A 17,495-nucleotide genomic window follows, 5' to 3' on the forward strand; every position below is an offset into this window, starting at 1 on the left:
TAACCCATAGTGACCAATCAGTGATTAGCTTTTTTTCAGACAGCTGCAAGTTGAACAGTGAAAGCAATCATCTGATTGGTTGCCATGGGTTACTGCCCAGGTGCAAATTTGCCCAGTGTTTTTAAATGAGCCCCAGTGACTTTAAGGGGGGACATATGGGACAAAACTGTTCAGTGAGTTTGCAATTGATCCCCAGCATGCAGCTCAGATTCAAAAGCAAACCGTTATGACCCATGTGCCCCCCCCTCAAGTCACTGATTGGTTATTGCCTGGTAACCAATCAGTTGAAACCAAGAGAGCTGCAAAGCAGGAAGTAGTGTTCTGGCTATTATGTTACACATCCAGTCACTCCAGCCTTTATAAATTACATTTTTGGCTAACTAACTATATTAGAAACATTTTTTATTTTGCACAGCCTATCTATTTACCCAGTTTTTATTTTCACACTGAACTGTTCCTTTAAGTTTGACATGTAGAAGTCTTAATATAACATACAAAGTTACATTAGGCTTTCATATCCAGTACTCCATGACTAAAAAATGCCAAATTGCACCTTAAAAGGGGTGGTTCACCTTAAAGTTATCTTTTGGTCTGTTATAGAATGGTCAATTCTAAGCAACTTTTCATTTGGTCTTCTTTATTTTTTAAAGATTGTTATTCTTTTACTTTTTCTTCTGACTCTTTCCAGTTTTCAAATGGGGGTCACTGACCCCATCTAAAAACAAATGCTCTGTAAAGCTACATATTTATAGTTATTGCTACTTTTTATTACTCATCTTTCTACTCAGGCCCTCGCCTACTCATATTCCAAATCAATGCATGCTAGGATAATTTGGACCACAACAACTAGATTCCCTGAAATCTCATATCACTCTCTACATCATACTATACGTCAACTCAAAGATGAACAACCCTTGAACACCGTTTCAGTCACTAATTAAGCAGTATAGGCTAAAACTGGGAGTTGTATGTATAATCTTCTGGAAGACTCTAATTAGCTTTTAGCAAAACAAAAATCTTTCAATACAAATCTGTATTTCTCAATGTAGCATTAATGGGGTCTCAATCATATATTTTAATATTTGCTAAACACTCTGTAAAGCTGGTAATACATTTGTCAAGGCTGACAAACAAGCAGATCTTTTCACAGTTTTGCCACCTACATTCTGCACCAAATAAGGCTGATCCAAATCTTTGGCCCCCTGACCAATAATTTCCTTATAACTGGTGTCTATGCAGGCCCATCAGGAGAGGACTGCATCAACACACAAATGCAGTCATTGCCTGATGGGATTTTCAAACCTACACAATAGATATATGGTCAAATCTGCAGCATAAATATGCCTGTGTATAGCCATCTTAAGGATAAAGAGCAAGCTCCACAAACAAATCCATGTCCGTATTGTGCTTTCAACTTTCTCCAAGTTGGCATGTGTAAAAGCTGCAATAATCATCATGGTAAGGGAAACTCTTACCTTCTCTGCATTGGATCGGATACATTTTACAAAATAAGGTTCTGCTTTCCCGAGAGTCTCCATCAGCTTGTTAAGGGAAGTCTGAAAACGTAAAGATATATAAGATTAAGGACAGAGAAACTTTGCATTTTGCAGCAATACTTTTATTCATAAAATGTGGTTAAAACCGTCTCAAACTATTTGCCGTTATTGTTTTATTTTATTTTTTTTAAAAAAAGACAACAAATGATATACTGGCTCCTACCCAAATGTACAGTAAACAAGGTTACACAGTTAAGGTGGCCATACACAGGCACATTTAAGCTGCCGATTTGGGGTTCTTTAGACAGCTTATCAGGCTATGGGGACATCCGACGGGCCTTCCAGACCCATATCTGGCCAAAAATTGGCCAGCCCTTGATCGGCAGGTTCGATTTTCCCGCCCGATCGAGGACCATAGAAAACCTGAGAATAGAAGGGATACAGGATCCTGGCCTTAATTTGCTATAGGGCTGGTTGGAAGGAACGATAGTACTTACCTGAAACTGTGCGCTAATACTAGGAGGCTTCTTCTTCTTGTGGAGATGCAGTAATGATTTGGTAATGCGATCATGTAGGGTTAGATTGGAGAGATGCTTTAGGGACTTCACATCCAGCAGATGCTAAGTTAAGGGAAAACAATGTCACGAAGAAGTTGTGCACACACAGTATTCTTTCATGTCAGTCAATGCACACATACTAAATAACATGCTAGTCAACATGCAGTCCATGCACAGCAGTGCACAAAGAGCCCATTTAGTCCCATGGTCACATTGGGAAATTGGTGTGTTTATTTTTTTTTTTTTTTTATAGGATTATAGACTGTAAACTCCATTTTTATGGCACTGGCATAAAAGCCTTTAAAGATAATGCCACACCTAATGTATTTAACAGTAACACCAAAATATGGACGATGTGCATGCCCTAAAGAAGGTTCTGTTTTAATACAAATACTATATATGTAAACCTACGTGAGAAATCAATTTAGTAGATTTGTGCATACGTTTTAGAATAAGTTACAAGAAGTAACAGAATGCTTGTTATTGAAGCATAAATCACCAAATGTTTATTGTAGGCAAAGGCATTCTGCTTAAAGCTGTCACACAGGGTAGTTAGTACTTGCTCTTTGTAGCCAGTAAAAATACCGTAACCTCTAGTGAGATAAACCTATGGGCTTATTTAAAAGATACCTATATAGTCAGTTAGCAAAACTGTACAATCCCCCCACCCCAAAAATTTTTAAATAATATATCTGTTGACCCACCTTTGGTAGCGCAGGTTTGTTTTTTGTGCTCTTGCTTCTCCTAAAAGGAAACATACACTTTTTTTATAATCAGATTGTAACCCCCAGGCGGGACTGGCAATCTGTGGGTTCTGGCAAATGCCAGAGGGGCTGCTATAAGGTGCCATAGAAAGTCAGTATTTAGTGGACTGGTGGGGGCTGTTTGGGCCTCTGTGTACCTGAAATGCCAGGGCCTATTTTAATTCTCAGTCCGGACCTGGTAACCCCTATGCCTAAATATATAAATATATTATATTAATTATACAGATGTTTTTTGCCCCGCATTTTGCTTTCTGTGGTACAATATCTTAAACTTCAAGATGCATAACTTCTATTGCCTACTATAACTAACCAATGTTAGCTAAATCTCTTTTTCAGTTCAATTTAAAAAATGCCCTATACAGAGCATGCAACACTCCAAACATTAACTGACCTAGATTATATATTGGCATGAGTCAATGATCTAATTTTTTCCCCCAAATCAGTGGCCCATTGGTTTGAACGTGGGCCCAAATATTCCAACTTTCTAATAAAAAATAAACCCCCTTCAGGACTAATCAAGTTTTATCAGACATTCTGGAAACTCTCGCTGATGACGGCACTATCGGGAATATGCAGCAAGTCTACTAGGGTTAATAAGCTAACTGGGCACTGCAAGGATAATTCAACCTCTTATAAGTGTAATCACTGATTGTATGGTTAGCAGGTTGAACAGACACATGCAAAAAGCTCTTTGTTGTCTCTACACCAACCCTTTATCTGTAAATTTCAATGCCCTTCTCCCCCACATTCTACTTTCTTACATGAGGATTCCATGGGCCCTCTCCAGCAATTTGCTGTCAGTGCTATTGTTCTGGTTGGTGCTGGAGGAACTAATGAAGATACCACCACCCTCTAGGTAGGGATTAGATGACGAGAGACGATTTTGCCTTCGTGCAGTCCAGCTCATTTCTCTGAAATAATAAGGAGAGGATGGCATGAAGACTGGAATGGCAAAGAGCATATATATATACGAAGAGAAAGCAAGTCAATAAAAAAATAACAACAGATGTAACGTTAAACAATGAAGAATACACACAATTTATTAAAAGAGGCAAAGAAAGGAAATATGCTTCTGTGATTGGCACTACTCACTTGGGGCTTCTATCCTGGATAGTATTTGCTCCCTGCAGGTCAGAAAGGGGAGAGCGAGGAGTCCGGCGAGGAATATCTGGAAAGAAGGATCAAATGATTATACGACAAAGGGTTGGTTGCTGGGATCTCTTTACTCCTGACCTGAATATTTGAAGTCTGAGCTGTAGATCTATTTTCCAGGGATAGATATGCAATGAAATGCTCACTCCCTGTGTTAAAATACATCTTGCATACATGTGTGCAGCTTGCAGTAATGTCCATTTTCTCCTCTATATTGCAGTTAACTGTGAGCCATTTCTGCATTATTGTGAGAGAATTATGTGTCTATGTATATGTTAATAAGTTAATCTTGTTGTGCTTCTCCCTTATTAGAACTGTATTACAATGTATTTATGTTTAAATGTGACTATGTTTTGTGGCATTACCAGTAAGTGTTGTTCTGCATTAGAAAAACATTTTTTTTTGGTATAGATTATTCACATTTTGCTAAATTCACTGTATGTGAAACAGTTCAGGTGGTCAGCTCTAAATTCTTCACATTTTTCCTGCAGACTCAAAATTGTGTTAGCAATACAAAAATATAAAGGAAGAGAATGAGGGAGAGATAAAGTTTTAAAGAGAAGGGGAGAGATAGCATGGGCATCAGGCAGCATTCCATGGTGAGATGGGGAGATGGCAGGAGACACATTCACATGACGCATGCTTTCCTATCAGACAGGTCCGGACTGAGAATTAAAGTAGGCCCTGGCATTTCAGGTACACAGAGGCCCAATCAACCTACATAGAGGCCCAAACAGCCCCACCAGCCCACTAAATACTGACTGACTATGGGACCTTATAGCAGCCCCTCTGGTATTTGCCAGAACCCATAGATTGCCAGTCCGGGCCTGCTATCAGACCAAGGTATTTGTAACATCCCAGCCAGGCAAAGATAAGAGCACATGCAAAGAACATAGTTAAGAGCAAACAGAGCAAGGGAAATAAGCACTCAAATAATCTGTCCTAGTTTTTATATTCTTTTGGGAGACTTCTGGGTCTCACACCGAGGCTTGACTGGCTAATTGCTCTGCCTGTTCTATGGGAACAAGAGATCCTGTTAAAAATGACCATCGATAGCACTTGCAATTTAACTACAGAGCTAAAAACACATGATTCTTGTTTGTCTGTTTTCTCTAGATTTAGACTTAATACAAAATATAGCATGTCTGCTTCCAATCTGCATGTATTTGCATGCGGAGCATCTCAAGTACAAGCATTCTACATAATCTTTCATATGTCTGCACATAAAATCTGACTGCTGATTCCAAAGTTGACTGCTATGTAAAGAGAGTTACATGTACTAATTTATTACATAGCTTTGAGTTGCTTGTCAACCTACTAATAACACCAATCAGAAATAGAATAGCTCTGTGCTAGCAGCAACAGGACCAGTTATTAAAAAGGGCATTCATGCTTCAATTGTATATTTCAAACCCTGCATATTGCAGTCAGGCCATTCAAAATACTGGTGAAGCCTGGAACTAATAATAACTTCAAGTGTTACAAAATGGACTGAAATAAGATAATGCAGGATATCCAGTAGATGGAACATATTGTTCATGTTTCTACTACAAGTTAGAGAAATGTTTATGTGTATATGTATACACAGAGAGGCGCACATGCATTTTGATTGGCATGCATAGGGAATGTTTTATGAAACTGTAGGTAGAACAGAACTGCAACTCCATGTCTGTGATTAGGCATAGCATGACTAATATTTACATGTAAAGTACTGATGGGCAAGTTGGTAAGAGGATTCTGGGACAATCTTGCATGTGTTAAAAGATATGTGCAGTCATAGTGCCGATACTCTGTTTGCACTTATGTACAAATGAGTCACTGACTAAATATATTGTAGAAAGTGAAATGGTGTGTAAATATATGCTTAGGCTGCACACTACTATTAACAGAATACTTCCAGTTATGCCAAAAACAGGGGCGACTTGTCCCTAAAAGGAAATTCACAAGTTTATACATGTGAAATGGGACAGAGGCACGACATACCGGTTTCACTTGTCCAACAGGGTGCATATGTGCATCTACGTAGCACAGGGAACAACCTTTATTGAAAGGATACTGTTGTCAGAATACAAAGTGTTTGCGTTGGCCTGAAAAGTGTTTAGTTTTGCTCACTTGTAAGTACCGATGTCAGTGCTGTAGCATTTGAGGGTGCAAAGCTGCACCCCATAGATTCCATTCTATGGCTTGCACCAGTACACATGTACAACTTGTCTTGTACTGCAAAATGGTGTGCGAATGTGTATGCACAGATAGCTTCTAAAGTCAGTTACAATGTGTATGGACCTCTGTAACAGCTGCCTATCCCTGGTTAATATCTTTTATAATAGAGTGTTGTCATTATTACTGTATACTTTTAAAGAACTGTGGCAGTAACAGTAACTAGTTCCTGCTAAGGACGAAAGGCGTGCAAAATAAGTATTACTAAAAAAAAGATGTATTCATTTACAAACCTGATTTTTAAGCATTACTGTTATAGTTGCTGTAACTCTTACCTTAGCGATTTTATGTCTAAACCTACTTTGAGCATTTCAAAATAAATATGTTTGTGTTATTGTAGTGACATGTAAAGTTTGCTACATTTTTTAGCACTAGGTTAAAGGGAAAATATACCCCCTTTTGTGACATGAGCTCATTTAGCTGGGCTTATGTAGTGCATAAACACTTCCAAAAATAAATATATATATTTTCATACAGATATAAACAATGCCACAGATTAAAAGGAAACCACAATAGTTTATAATTTTCTAAGCGCTGGTTTAGAAAACCCCACCTTCATATTGTTCCATTGTGAGTGATAGACTCTGGGACTTGAAGTTCATCTGATTTCTAGAAAATCTATCTAAGTGATGGGTTAAATGATTCTGTGAGCCTAATGTGAGGTTGGGAAATTATCCCCTCGACCACCAGCATACTATATTCTACTCTTGAATTATTCTTGTACTCTTGAATTATTGTGGGTGCTGGGTCAAATCTTGTAATGATATATATATTTAATAAAAAAAATTTGTGCAAATCCTGTGACAGTCATCATTATTGACATAATTTAAACCCAGGTCTCTTGTCAATTTTTAAGGTGTATATATATATATATATATATATATATATATATATATATATATATATATATATATATATATATCTGAATGAGTTAAAAAAGGGGCATATATTTCACCTTTAAAGGAGTGGGACCATTTAAAAGTATTTCCTTGAAAAAATATGTGAAAAGGAAAAAACAAGTTAACGGTGACATGCGGAGAAAACTAAACTTCCTGCTCTACTAATTTGCATTTAGATATATGTCAGGAGCCTGCTATATTGCATGCATTGGCTAGTGGTATGCAGACAAGCATTATGCAATTCCTAAAATAGATTATAATTTTATGTTAATGTGTATAGTGCGCACTGGATATGCCTTCCCTACTTATTTGCATTACCTGGTCTACATGCTTATTATATTGATCTTTGTAAATGCTGAGACTAGGTGTAAGTGGTTAGTTACAGACATTCTGAAAAAAGAGGTGTTTACAGTGAAAAAGATTTTTTTGAGCCAAAGGAAATGTTTTTGGGTGGAAGCCTTTGTTATTAGTTATGTGCAGCCAGTAGACCACCAGGGCAATGTACAATTCTAGAGTTATGGCTGAAATAGGATCAAACTGACTATTTCTATTTCAGATAGCCAATGTTGTATTTTATATACGGTTTATACAGGTTAGAACACCAAGCTGCTTTAACATCTATAAATAAATAGATGTGAAACAATATGCCTTGTGCGGTGTTTAAAATGTGACACAAGATCTTAGAGGATTAAAACAGCCATACACAAAGTAACATATACATAAAGGAAGGCAGCAATATAAAAATAAATAAGGAAAATGAGCTCTAACCCTGGCTTGTACATTGCCCTGCATATATCCACATATTGCAAGATGTTTCTTGGATGGAAACGTGTATTGTTTGCGAATTTTGAACAGAATCACTTTTGTACATAACTTTATGAGAATGTAAGACAAGGGATGGAAGACTATGAAAACAGATGTATCAAAATTTGCAGAGGGGTTGGAGATAGTAAGCTGTGTGTGCATGTAAATATGCAGTTGCAGAGGTTTGTGGGATGGCAGCCTTACTGTATTGGTCGGTCTGACACCTTTGCAGAATCTGTAAGCTCCTTTGGTGGACGGGGTGCTGCAGAAAGCTAAAGCTAGAAAGGCCTTTGTGAGCTGAGCCGGGGGGCCCCGGTGTACAGGGGGGGCCCGAGCCTTGAGAGCAAACACACAGGAAGAGAAGACAGATTAACCAGAGAGAGTGCAGAGTAACCATCTCCCAGCAGAAATAGAGAAAGAATACCCCAGTGATGTGTCTACCATTACTACCAGAAATAAGAGATAAATAATATGGACTGCTAACCATTCTTTCAAGGGAAGTTGAAAGGTCATTGGGCTTGAGACCAGCTACTTTTTTCAACTGGGGCAGGTACTGAACCAGGAAGTTAACTGTGCTTTGCTTATATCTGTTCCTCATCAGCACTGAACTCAGCTCAGTCATCCTGTGCTGCATAATTCCAAGTAAATAAATCCATGGCTTATTAGCTTAGTTGATATTCTAAGATAAATGCATAGATTTTCTCCTATTATGTCTGTTTCAGCCAGGTGGCCTAGATCAATCCTTCTTGCACTATTTTGTGTATATCAAGTGCAATACCTATAGCTGATCGTGAGAATTAAAGCACATGTACTTTAGCTAACGTTAACCTAGAAACTCCCTAGCCTACCATAAAGCAGTCCTTTTTGGTCTCCTCTAAATTGGTACACATCCATTTTCTCCCACTTTTCTAGACATAATCTTTTCTCTTTTGTGATTCTTTAATCATAACCATTCACCTGTCCACTTGAAGACCACCCCTTTGATTTAGCCAAATACCAACACACTTATAATAATTCCACATTAATTAAGTTGCAGTACATGCACAGTACAGCTACTCACTGGTCTTCTTGCTTCCACTCTTTCCACTCTGCTTAAATGCCTCCACAGCTCGGAAGAAGGCTCTCAGCAGGGCCCAGCGGAAGGCACCCACAGGACTAATAGAGATCATCCCTCTGATAAAAGCATTTCTGCTGCTGCGCAGCAACGTTACAATATCAGGGCGCATGTGATCTGTGTTCTTTTCTCGGAAATCCTACAGTCAGGGAGATTAATGGAAGTGAAAATCTTTTTCTCCTAAACCTATAAATCTTTTCCCCATCTAAAGGCTCTTGCCCTTAATTTATGTTAAATTATTCTATGATTTATTTTAAAGTGCCCAGCCTCAGAACCCCCTAGAATCCCCTGCGTTTGTCTGTTTTTTGTTTTCTGTACATAATCCCCAACACATCTATTCTTCCACCTAACCCTTTTTCATTTGAACAAAATTAATAAAAACATTTAGTATGATGAAGACAGTGATGATCTAGGGCAATTTGCAGTTGATCTTAATATTTGTATTTCTTGTGGTTTTTAAATTATTTTGCTTTTAATACAGTTGTTTTAGGTTGGAGTTAAATACACCCTAGCAACCAGGCAGTTGTGTAAATTAGAAACTTTAAGATAATGTAGCATAACAACGCAAAAGTTTGCAACTGCTGAGATTAGTGGCTCCATTGGAAATTGACTCTTGCACAATGCAGTGCTATATATCTGGGAAGGGCTAATTTGTTTGAAAAGTTGTACATACCATTACATGTAAATAAACAGATAAACTATTGCTTTGGGGCTTGGATTTACTGTGGTGTCAAATGGGGGGCTATGTACTGTTTATGGCTTTACACCATGCTCACATTGCCCTGTTTTTCCACTTCTGCTAGGGCTATATGACTGGTTAATATCTAGGTTAAAGTTCTACCTTTAAACGGGGGTTGCTTTCCAGGTTACCGCATTCGGTACAGGGTACTTTGTTTTGAGCCTACAGTGTGTTACATCAGCCAGGGGCAAAATTATGTACTGTATATACACTCCGGTTATTTAAGCAGTTTGTGTTTCTATTTTCAGACCATCTTGCATATTTCTTTTCATTTACTATTTAAAGGGGAACAACACCAAACACTAAAATATTGCCAATACATTTATAAATTATATTATCAAATCCATCAGTTGCAAATAAAATGTTTTTGGCAGCAGTCATGACTTGTTTATGAAAGGATTTTTCATCCTAGAGAGCCATTGCATTCTACACGGCTTACATGTTATCATTTTTACAAAATTGGGCTCAACCAAATATATGACCAGCTTTATTGTAAACTCACAGTTCTTTGCTACAGACTACTGTTGCAAAAACAAAACCAAAAGTGTGTTACCTCACTAAGTACTCACCTTGACTCCATATTTAACTTTGCCAGCATAATGCTGAATTATAAATGCTGGTTCCATGACTGCTGGGAATTCAATGTATGGGTTGCGTTCATTGTGACGCTTAAATTTCTCCAGCAGGGTCTGGTGAGTGGCCTGTGGAAAGCTGTAGAGAAAAAAAAGACTACTTAACAGAGAAAAACCAAAGTTGCAGAGGTAAAGGCATGCATATGGTAAGAAAACAGATTAAGAAGAACCCCCCCATTCACCCTTTTTCTTTTCTGTACCCCTGGATTTACTTTACAAAATTAATAAAAATTATTTACGGGGAAAAAAAAGAAGAAGAATGCAAGTGGAATAAAAAAAAGTCCTTAATAAGGATAAAGATGGGTGAAAATGTAGATGGAGTTAAAAGAAATAGCTTTGGAGATGGATAAAGGTGTCTCTTCTCACTTGCTCTCTTCATCTAGAAGCTGGAGAAGACCAGTTGGTTTCTTGCTGATTAAACTAATGCAGCCGCCATTATCAGAGTAGGTGATATTACTCCAGCTAATTCCCTCTGAGCGATACAGCTCCTGTACAAAGCAAGACAAAATCCTCTGTAACACTGACATTCTTCATTCAGAAAAAGCATAGCTATGCAACACGATCAATTAACAACACAGAAGACTGGATGTTTACACTGCACAATTAATGCATATTGCACAGCTCAACTGAACGAAAAAACGGTGTCGCTATCATCTTTACCTGCTCCAGCTGAAAAAGGTGTTGGTTGAAGTAATGCTGAAGACGCTCGTTTGCATAGTTGATACAGAATTGTTCGAAGCTGTTAGTTCCATAATCCTCAAAGCCAAAGATATCCAGCACCCCTATAGAGAGAGTCTGGGACAATGCATAATATCATTACTGACTTAATCAACCTATGAGATAGATATGGTATCCATGTTGGAATACGACATATAAAAATTATTGTTACCCACAAGAAAATCCAAGAAAAATTATTAGGCATAAATTCCCCCACTCCATGGTGAAACATCAAATGATGTTTTGGAACCTAACTCATAATTATCTACTACAGAGAGCGATGGGGGGGACTATATAATAAAAGGTAACCATTACTCCAGGTGTAGAACCCCAATTAATCAATTGGGGGGAAGCATTTACTGGCTTGTAAATAATAATATTCAATAAAATATTACATTGGTTGCTATGACTTACTGGGGCAATATAGAATACATTGGAACCCCACTTTAACGTTTCCTCTAAAAATTAACAAAAATTTCAGGAAAACATGACATCGACCGATGTTTATGTTCGCTGAGCCACAAATAATTGTCGTCGTTTCTGGAGAAACTGTAAAAATTCCGGGTACGTAAAAGTGGGGTTCTACTGTACTATTATCACTAGTACCATCAAAATTCTCAGAAGGAGAGTGTCTATAATCGTATATATACTATTAGTTAAAAGTATAAGATTTTCCTTTTGTATTAAATCTGTAATTTTTTCAGCTGGTTGAATACAGAATTCGGTGTATTGCACATCAGCAGCGCACATGTTAGAAGACAATTCTATATAATCATGCAGAAACAAGTATGCACTAGAAAAAGTCTGCCTATTCTCACTAATATTTATTGGATCCTAGTGTTTTTGGAAACAGGTTGCCTTTGCTTCTCAGAATCAGACTTATTTACACACAACACAGAAAGCTGCAATAATATTCTCCTACACAGTATTGCCATTGTCTCATATTTACCCACACTGCTGAACTGGGCAATCAGTACCTATATGTACAAAACATGTTTAAACTCATTGCATGCTCTAAAATCGCATTTACCTTAAATCCCAAACAATATAAGGGTAAACTGGCATTGCTATAGTCGGCAATCTAGTTAGCTCCACTTCCCAGCACAATGTACATTTAGGTGGAGCTCATGATTTACTGAAGGTCGTTTTGTACCATAAATTACACATCTTATTCATACCTTAGCCTTTAAACAAACCAAATTCCCCAAGCACATCTTAACTGAGTTACTTTTTAACCAAGACTAAACTAAACAGGTTCATACTAATTAGGTACTGAAGGAAGAACTCATTACATTAATAACATTACATTTACATATTGTCCATATCCCTCACATACAATTCTTCTTTATCACAGGAGACTTACAAACAATAAATGCACCATATCAGTTACAGTACAAATCTGTGTTAGTGCCCAGTAATTTGTCCCAAGAGTTTTCACTGAGAAGGTCACAGTGACCAAATCATATGTGATGTGTTGTTTTGTCTTTGCAGAGGTTATTTTTCATTATCATTAATGAGAATCACCACTGACATACAACGGTTGCCTAGAAATGCATACTTCTGCCCCACACATGCCATATTTGTAGCATTAACTCTTAAATAAATTAGAGATCCCTCAGATCAGTGGCAAGATCAAACATCAACATTTTTAAATAAATACCTTTTAAGAAAGTCTAGTACAACAGAAACATTATGACACCCACTATTTTAATAAAGAGATTTTTTTTACATTGGTGTATGTCAGATTTACAAAAGCCTTTCTCCCTTTTGTGAATATGGCGGTTTCCAGGATTTGGAGTACCTAATTTCTCCATTCAAATCTGCAGTACAACTGGCATCATTTTGAAGCTGGCATTACTTTCTTGATCTTATGCAATTGTGAATTTGTTATTAATGATTTACTGAATAAAGAAAAAAAATATTATAATTTAACTCCAAATTTGACTTAATTCCACTTTTGAGAATTCCCCCCAGGACAGAAAACAACCACCTTTTATACCCCTAGGAGACTGCCCATTACTTCCTATCTCTACCATCTCAAACAAAACTATTCATCATCTCTCTTGATTTCCTTCTCATCACTATGTTCCAGTTGCTGGCTTTGAAGTATTTCACAGTCTACAATTTAACATTCGCCTTCCCCTTATCCACTTACCTGGCTCCCCTCATCTATGGCTTTGCTGTTGATGTTAAGCAGAGCATGGTTGATACGAAAAACAATCCAATCAAAGAGAGCAGTATAAAGGGACTTAGCCAAAGAGTCTCTGGCAGTGATGGCCTGGGGAAACAAAGAAAATGTATTGGAGTCTACAAGATGCAACATGTTATCCAGTCAATTAACAATACAATAAAACAAAATGTCTAAGGCTAAGGGCACACTAGGCGATAGCGCCGCGATTTGACTCACGGCGACTTTTCGCCGCGACTTTTAATCCGCAATCGCTGTGGAAACTTTGGCGCTGGCGTCTATGGGGAATCGCGTCAAATCGCCAGCGTAAAAACACACGCGGCGATCTTTTTTCTATTGTCGCTCGAAATCGCCTAGCGAGGCGATTTCGAGCGACAATAGAAAAAAGATCGCCGCGTGTGTTTTTACGCTCGCGATTCCCCATAGACGCCAGCGCCAAAGTTTCCACAGCGATTGCGGATTAAAAGTCGCGGCGAAAAGTCGCCGCGAGTCAAATCGCGGCGCTATCGCCTAGTGTGCCCTTAGCCTAAGGGTAATGTCACATAGTATGTTTTACTTACTGCACTGGAAAATGGGGGAAAATGCTTTCTCCTGCATTTTCCAGCAGTGACTATTATTTGGGTAATAGTATAGAGCAGTGATCCCCAACCAGTAGCTCGTGAGCAACATGTTGCTTTCCAACCCCTTGGATGTTGCTCCCAGGGGCCTCAAAGCAGGTGCTTATTTTTGAATTCCAGGCTTGGAGACAAGTTTTGGTTGTATAAAAACCAGGTGTACTGCCAAACAGAGCCTCAATGTAGGTTGACAATCCACATAGGGGCTACTAAATGACCAATCACAGCCCTTATTTGGCACCCCAAAAACATTTTTCATGCTAGTGTTGCTTCCCAACTACTTTTACTTCTGAATGTTGCTCACAGGTTCAAAAGGTTGGGGATCCCTGGTATAGAGTATGTTTTGTAGTCCACCTCCAGAGCAGGAGACAATTAACTGAAACTTTACCTTACCTTATAAATACTGAAAACACCCCACTTTGGCATCTAACAGGTACAGATTCTATTTTCTTACAAGTGAAACAAGCAACTACCCTCACTTATGGTATGTATCTTTTTAATATAGCCCTTATGCAGGATACATTTATCTTGACCCTTAACAGCCCAAATGTAGCCTTTTTGATGCTAACCTCTGGCAAGCGGTATGGCAGGATTAGTTTTTCTCCAACTGTGACTGTCTTTCTGGTAATCAATGCGTCCAGCAGCATCTCTTCCCGCACCTGAAAGAGGGAAAAAGGGAAAGGAAAAACGAAAGGGATTATGACATCTTTTATATAGCTGAAGTGCATATAACTTATAAGAAGCAAGTTATGTTAAAAGGAACAACAGTGAAGTATAGAATTTTAGTGTGAATTGGAACAAATATTTTTGCATGCTGGTTTACTCACTAACCCAATGGCAAACTTACAGCTTTACTGTTAAGGGATAGCGAGTCTAACTCAATGTATACACTTAAGCTGTCCATAAAAATGCAGCTGGTAATTAGAAACAGTTTTATTTATCCATGTATTTTAGTTAAAGGGTCAGAGTAATGAAAGCTGAATTAATTCTTAATTCTTTTTAGCCTGACTACATGTACTACTGAAACAATATTGTAGTAGTTAGTTCCTCACAAGTTCTCCAGTTCCTACAATCCCATGCATGTTCTGCGATAAACAGAATTGGAAAGGACAAGAATCACTGTGCAAGGCAAAGTGGGAAATGGAGTATTGGCTGGAGGCTACATTGTTTCAATAGCAATCGGGGTCAGCAGTGCTGAGAATAGTAGAGATAGAGACTGCTTTCAGCAGTGGTTACTTTTAAAAATAGCTTCAACATCAATGAAAAGATTTGAAGTATATTGAAAAGATGATTATAGTTGCATTTGCTTTCATTATGCAACATTCTACATATGGGGTTACTTGCTTTTAAGGTTACACAAAGAAAAGTCGGTATTTTGTAGTTCTGACTGTGGAAAAACAGTGGCAGCTAAAGGTTTGAAACTGTTGCTGTGAGCAGCCACTTTTGTGTTTATATATTTCACAAGTCACCGTTAAATTTCCCTACAATGTCAAATTAGATAACAATATGGCTAAAAGAATTCTCACAAAACTCTTTGAAACATTTATGCCTTAAAAAACACAAAACAAAATGCAAGACTTCTATCCTGCTTGTGATGAATCAGCACAGACAGAGAAAGATTGGCCCTAGATTGACCCATCTACTAGCAGTGCAGAGAGAACAGGAGGTGAGCTGCTGCAAGCAACAAACTGTAAGCTCTGTGGGGCAGGGGACCACCTTCCTTTTTTCACTTAACACTTAAAGGATAAAGAAAGCCTAATTCACTGATGGGGTGGCAAACTGCAGTGGTCTGTGGAAGTAGTTACCTGTCTCTTCAACACATCCCTCACCAATTGAGACATTTCCATGTGCAATAGAATACATTTTTAAAAATTTTTACACTACTGCAAATGTGCATGCCTCATATACAAATACACTCATAATGGAAGCCATGGTTTAGAACTTTACTTAGTGCTGCTATTAAAAGCAAAACTCCCAGGAAGTACAGCCCCGGGGGCGACTTTCTAATCACTTTCTGTTTATGTTTGGAGGGAACATTTTTGCTGCAAATGCAGCCCTACCCTAATTGCTTAACCTGATTGCTTTCTGATAACAGCAGGCCTTTAAATGATGACTATAAAAGTGTTCTAGTAAAGCATTCCTTCTCTGCATTACATGAGTGGGAATTGTTTGACTCAGCAGAGGGGAGAATGAAATGAATATCGATAACAATGAACATAATGCTTTTTTGGCCTATGAAGAATATTCATGCTTACTTTCATTCATGCACATCCACAGGAATGTATCAAACTATGGCCTCTTACTGTATGCAAATATTTGTTTTAATATAGTGCTATTTATATACACAGTGCTGCACTTTTAAAAAAAAAAAAAATACATCAACTGAGCAGATGTGGAGAAATACAATAATAGAACATAAATGTATACAATTGTTTATAATAGGAGGCAATGGTCCCTGTCCTTTACTTTACTGTCCTTAAAAAGTAGTTCACTTTTAAAGGAGTTAAATCACTTGGGAGTGGGAAGTTGTAATGCACCTCCAAGTGATTCTATATGCTACCCGTTACCCTGGGCTGGTGCTCAACCGTTTGCCGAGTGCCATGTCACTATCTTCTTTTATTCTCTCAGGTGTCCTCTGTGCCTCTTCTAGGCACATGCACAGTACAAAAATCTTAGAAAAAGTCCCGTACTCAGGGTCGGACTGGCCCAGCGCGACAACAGGAAATAATCCGCTGGGCCCCGGCCCTCATGGTAGAGTCCTGCGCGGAACCAATTTCTAAGACCCGAACCTGCAGCGCGCAACCCAAACCACAACCCACATATTTACCCACTTTGCTCCACTACACGACACGGACCCGCAACTGCCTTATCAGCAACCCGACCCGCTATCCGCTGACCACCATCAAACAGGAAGCGATGTTGCTACAACCCGGAAGTGACATCATCAAAAGTGGGAGGGGACAGAAACACGTTTTGTAAAATTTTAAAAGGACTAACATACAGACATTATAACATAATATACGAAATTTAGATGAGACCGGCATTTATACCCGCACCTGAAAATCCTACCCTCATTCCGCAGTGTACTTTTTTTTTATGGGTAACCCATGGGTACCCGACCAACTGCAGGACTCTACCTCATGGGCCCCTACCGGGCCAGACCTGCTGCCCTGGCTGACCAGCCGATGTGCTGCGGCACAGCCGTTTTCACGCATGCGAGCACATTGCAACGTTTTTCCACACATGCATGTCCCAGGATCTTTTCGTACATGCCTGCGGCAGGAGTTTAGCGGTCAGGAGGGGGCCCCCAGGGACTTCCAGCCCCGATGGGCCCCCAAGGCTCCAGTCTGACCCTGCCCGTACTGCACATTAACTCAGCCAAGCTGATGGTGGGCATCTGAAAAACTTAAAAAATATGGCAGCACAGCACTCAGCAAACAGAACCCCAAGCTGGCACGGTTTTTGAAGAGTGTCAGCCTAGGGAAGCAGGTAAGCAACTAGAATAACTAAGGTGTCTTGATTTAACTTTTAGAATGTTGTAGATAGAATGTGCTATTCTTAGCAGATTTTCAATAAGACTTATTTGTCTACAGTTTTTTTAT

General features: G+C 38.6%; 1 protein-coding gene across 5 annotated transcripts in view; it reads right to left on the bottom strand.

The window, feature by feature from the left end:
- The window catches only part of LOC108711293 (unconventional myosin-IXa), a 70,419-nt gene that overhangs the window by 25,854 nt on the left and 27,070 nt on the right, over nt 1–17,495 (bottom strand). For 4 of the 5 annotated variants that reach the window (XM_041586670.1, XM_041586673.1, XM_041586669.1 and 1 more), the window contains exons 9-20: nt 14,463–14,552; nt 13,247–13,369; nt 11,035–11,169; nt 10,741–10,862; nt 10,312–10,453; nt 8,950–9,142; nt 8,094–8,225; nt 3,910–3,985; nt 3,579–3,728; nt 2,758–2,797; nt 1,994–2,116; nt 1,476–1,556 (exon numbers count right to left, since the gene is read on the bottom strand). In XM_041586670.1, coding sequence (XP_041442604.1) covers nt 1,476–1,556; nt 1,994–2,116; nt 2,758–2,797; nt 3,579–3,728; nt 3,910–3,985; nt 8,094–8,225; nt 8,950–9,142; nt 10,312–10,453; nt 10,741–10,862; nt 11,035–11,169; nt 13,247–13,369; nt 14,463–14,552 — 1,407 coding nt within the window. The remainder of the gene's footprint in view (nt 1–1,475; nt 1,557–1,993; nt 2,117–2,757; nt 2,798–3,578; nt 3,729–3,909; nt 3,986–8,093; nt 8,226–8,949; nt 9,143–10,311; nt 10,454–10,740; nt 10,863–11,034; nt 11,170–13,246; nt 13,370–14,462; nt 14,553–17,495) is intronic. The other variant, XM_041586672.1, reaches the window with a different exon arrangement.

This window comes from Xenopus laevis, chromosome 3L, assembly GCF_017654675.1.
Source record: "Xenopus laevis strain J_2021 chromosome 3L, Xenopus_laevis_v10.1, whole genome shotgun sequence".
In the NCBI taxonomy this organism is placed as follows: Eukaryota; Metazoa; Chordata; class Amphibia; order Anura; family Pipidae; genus Xenopus; species Xenopus laevis.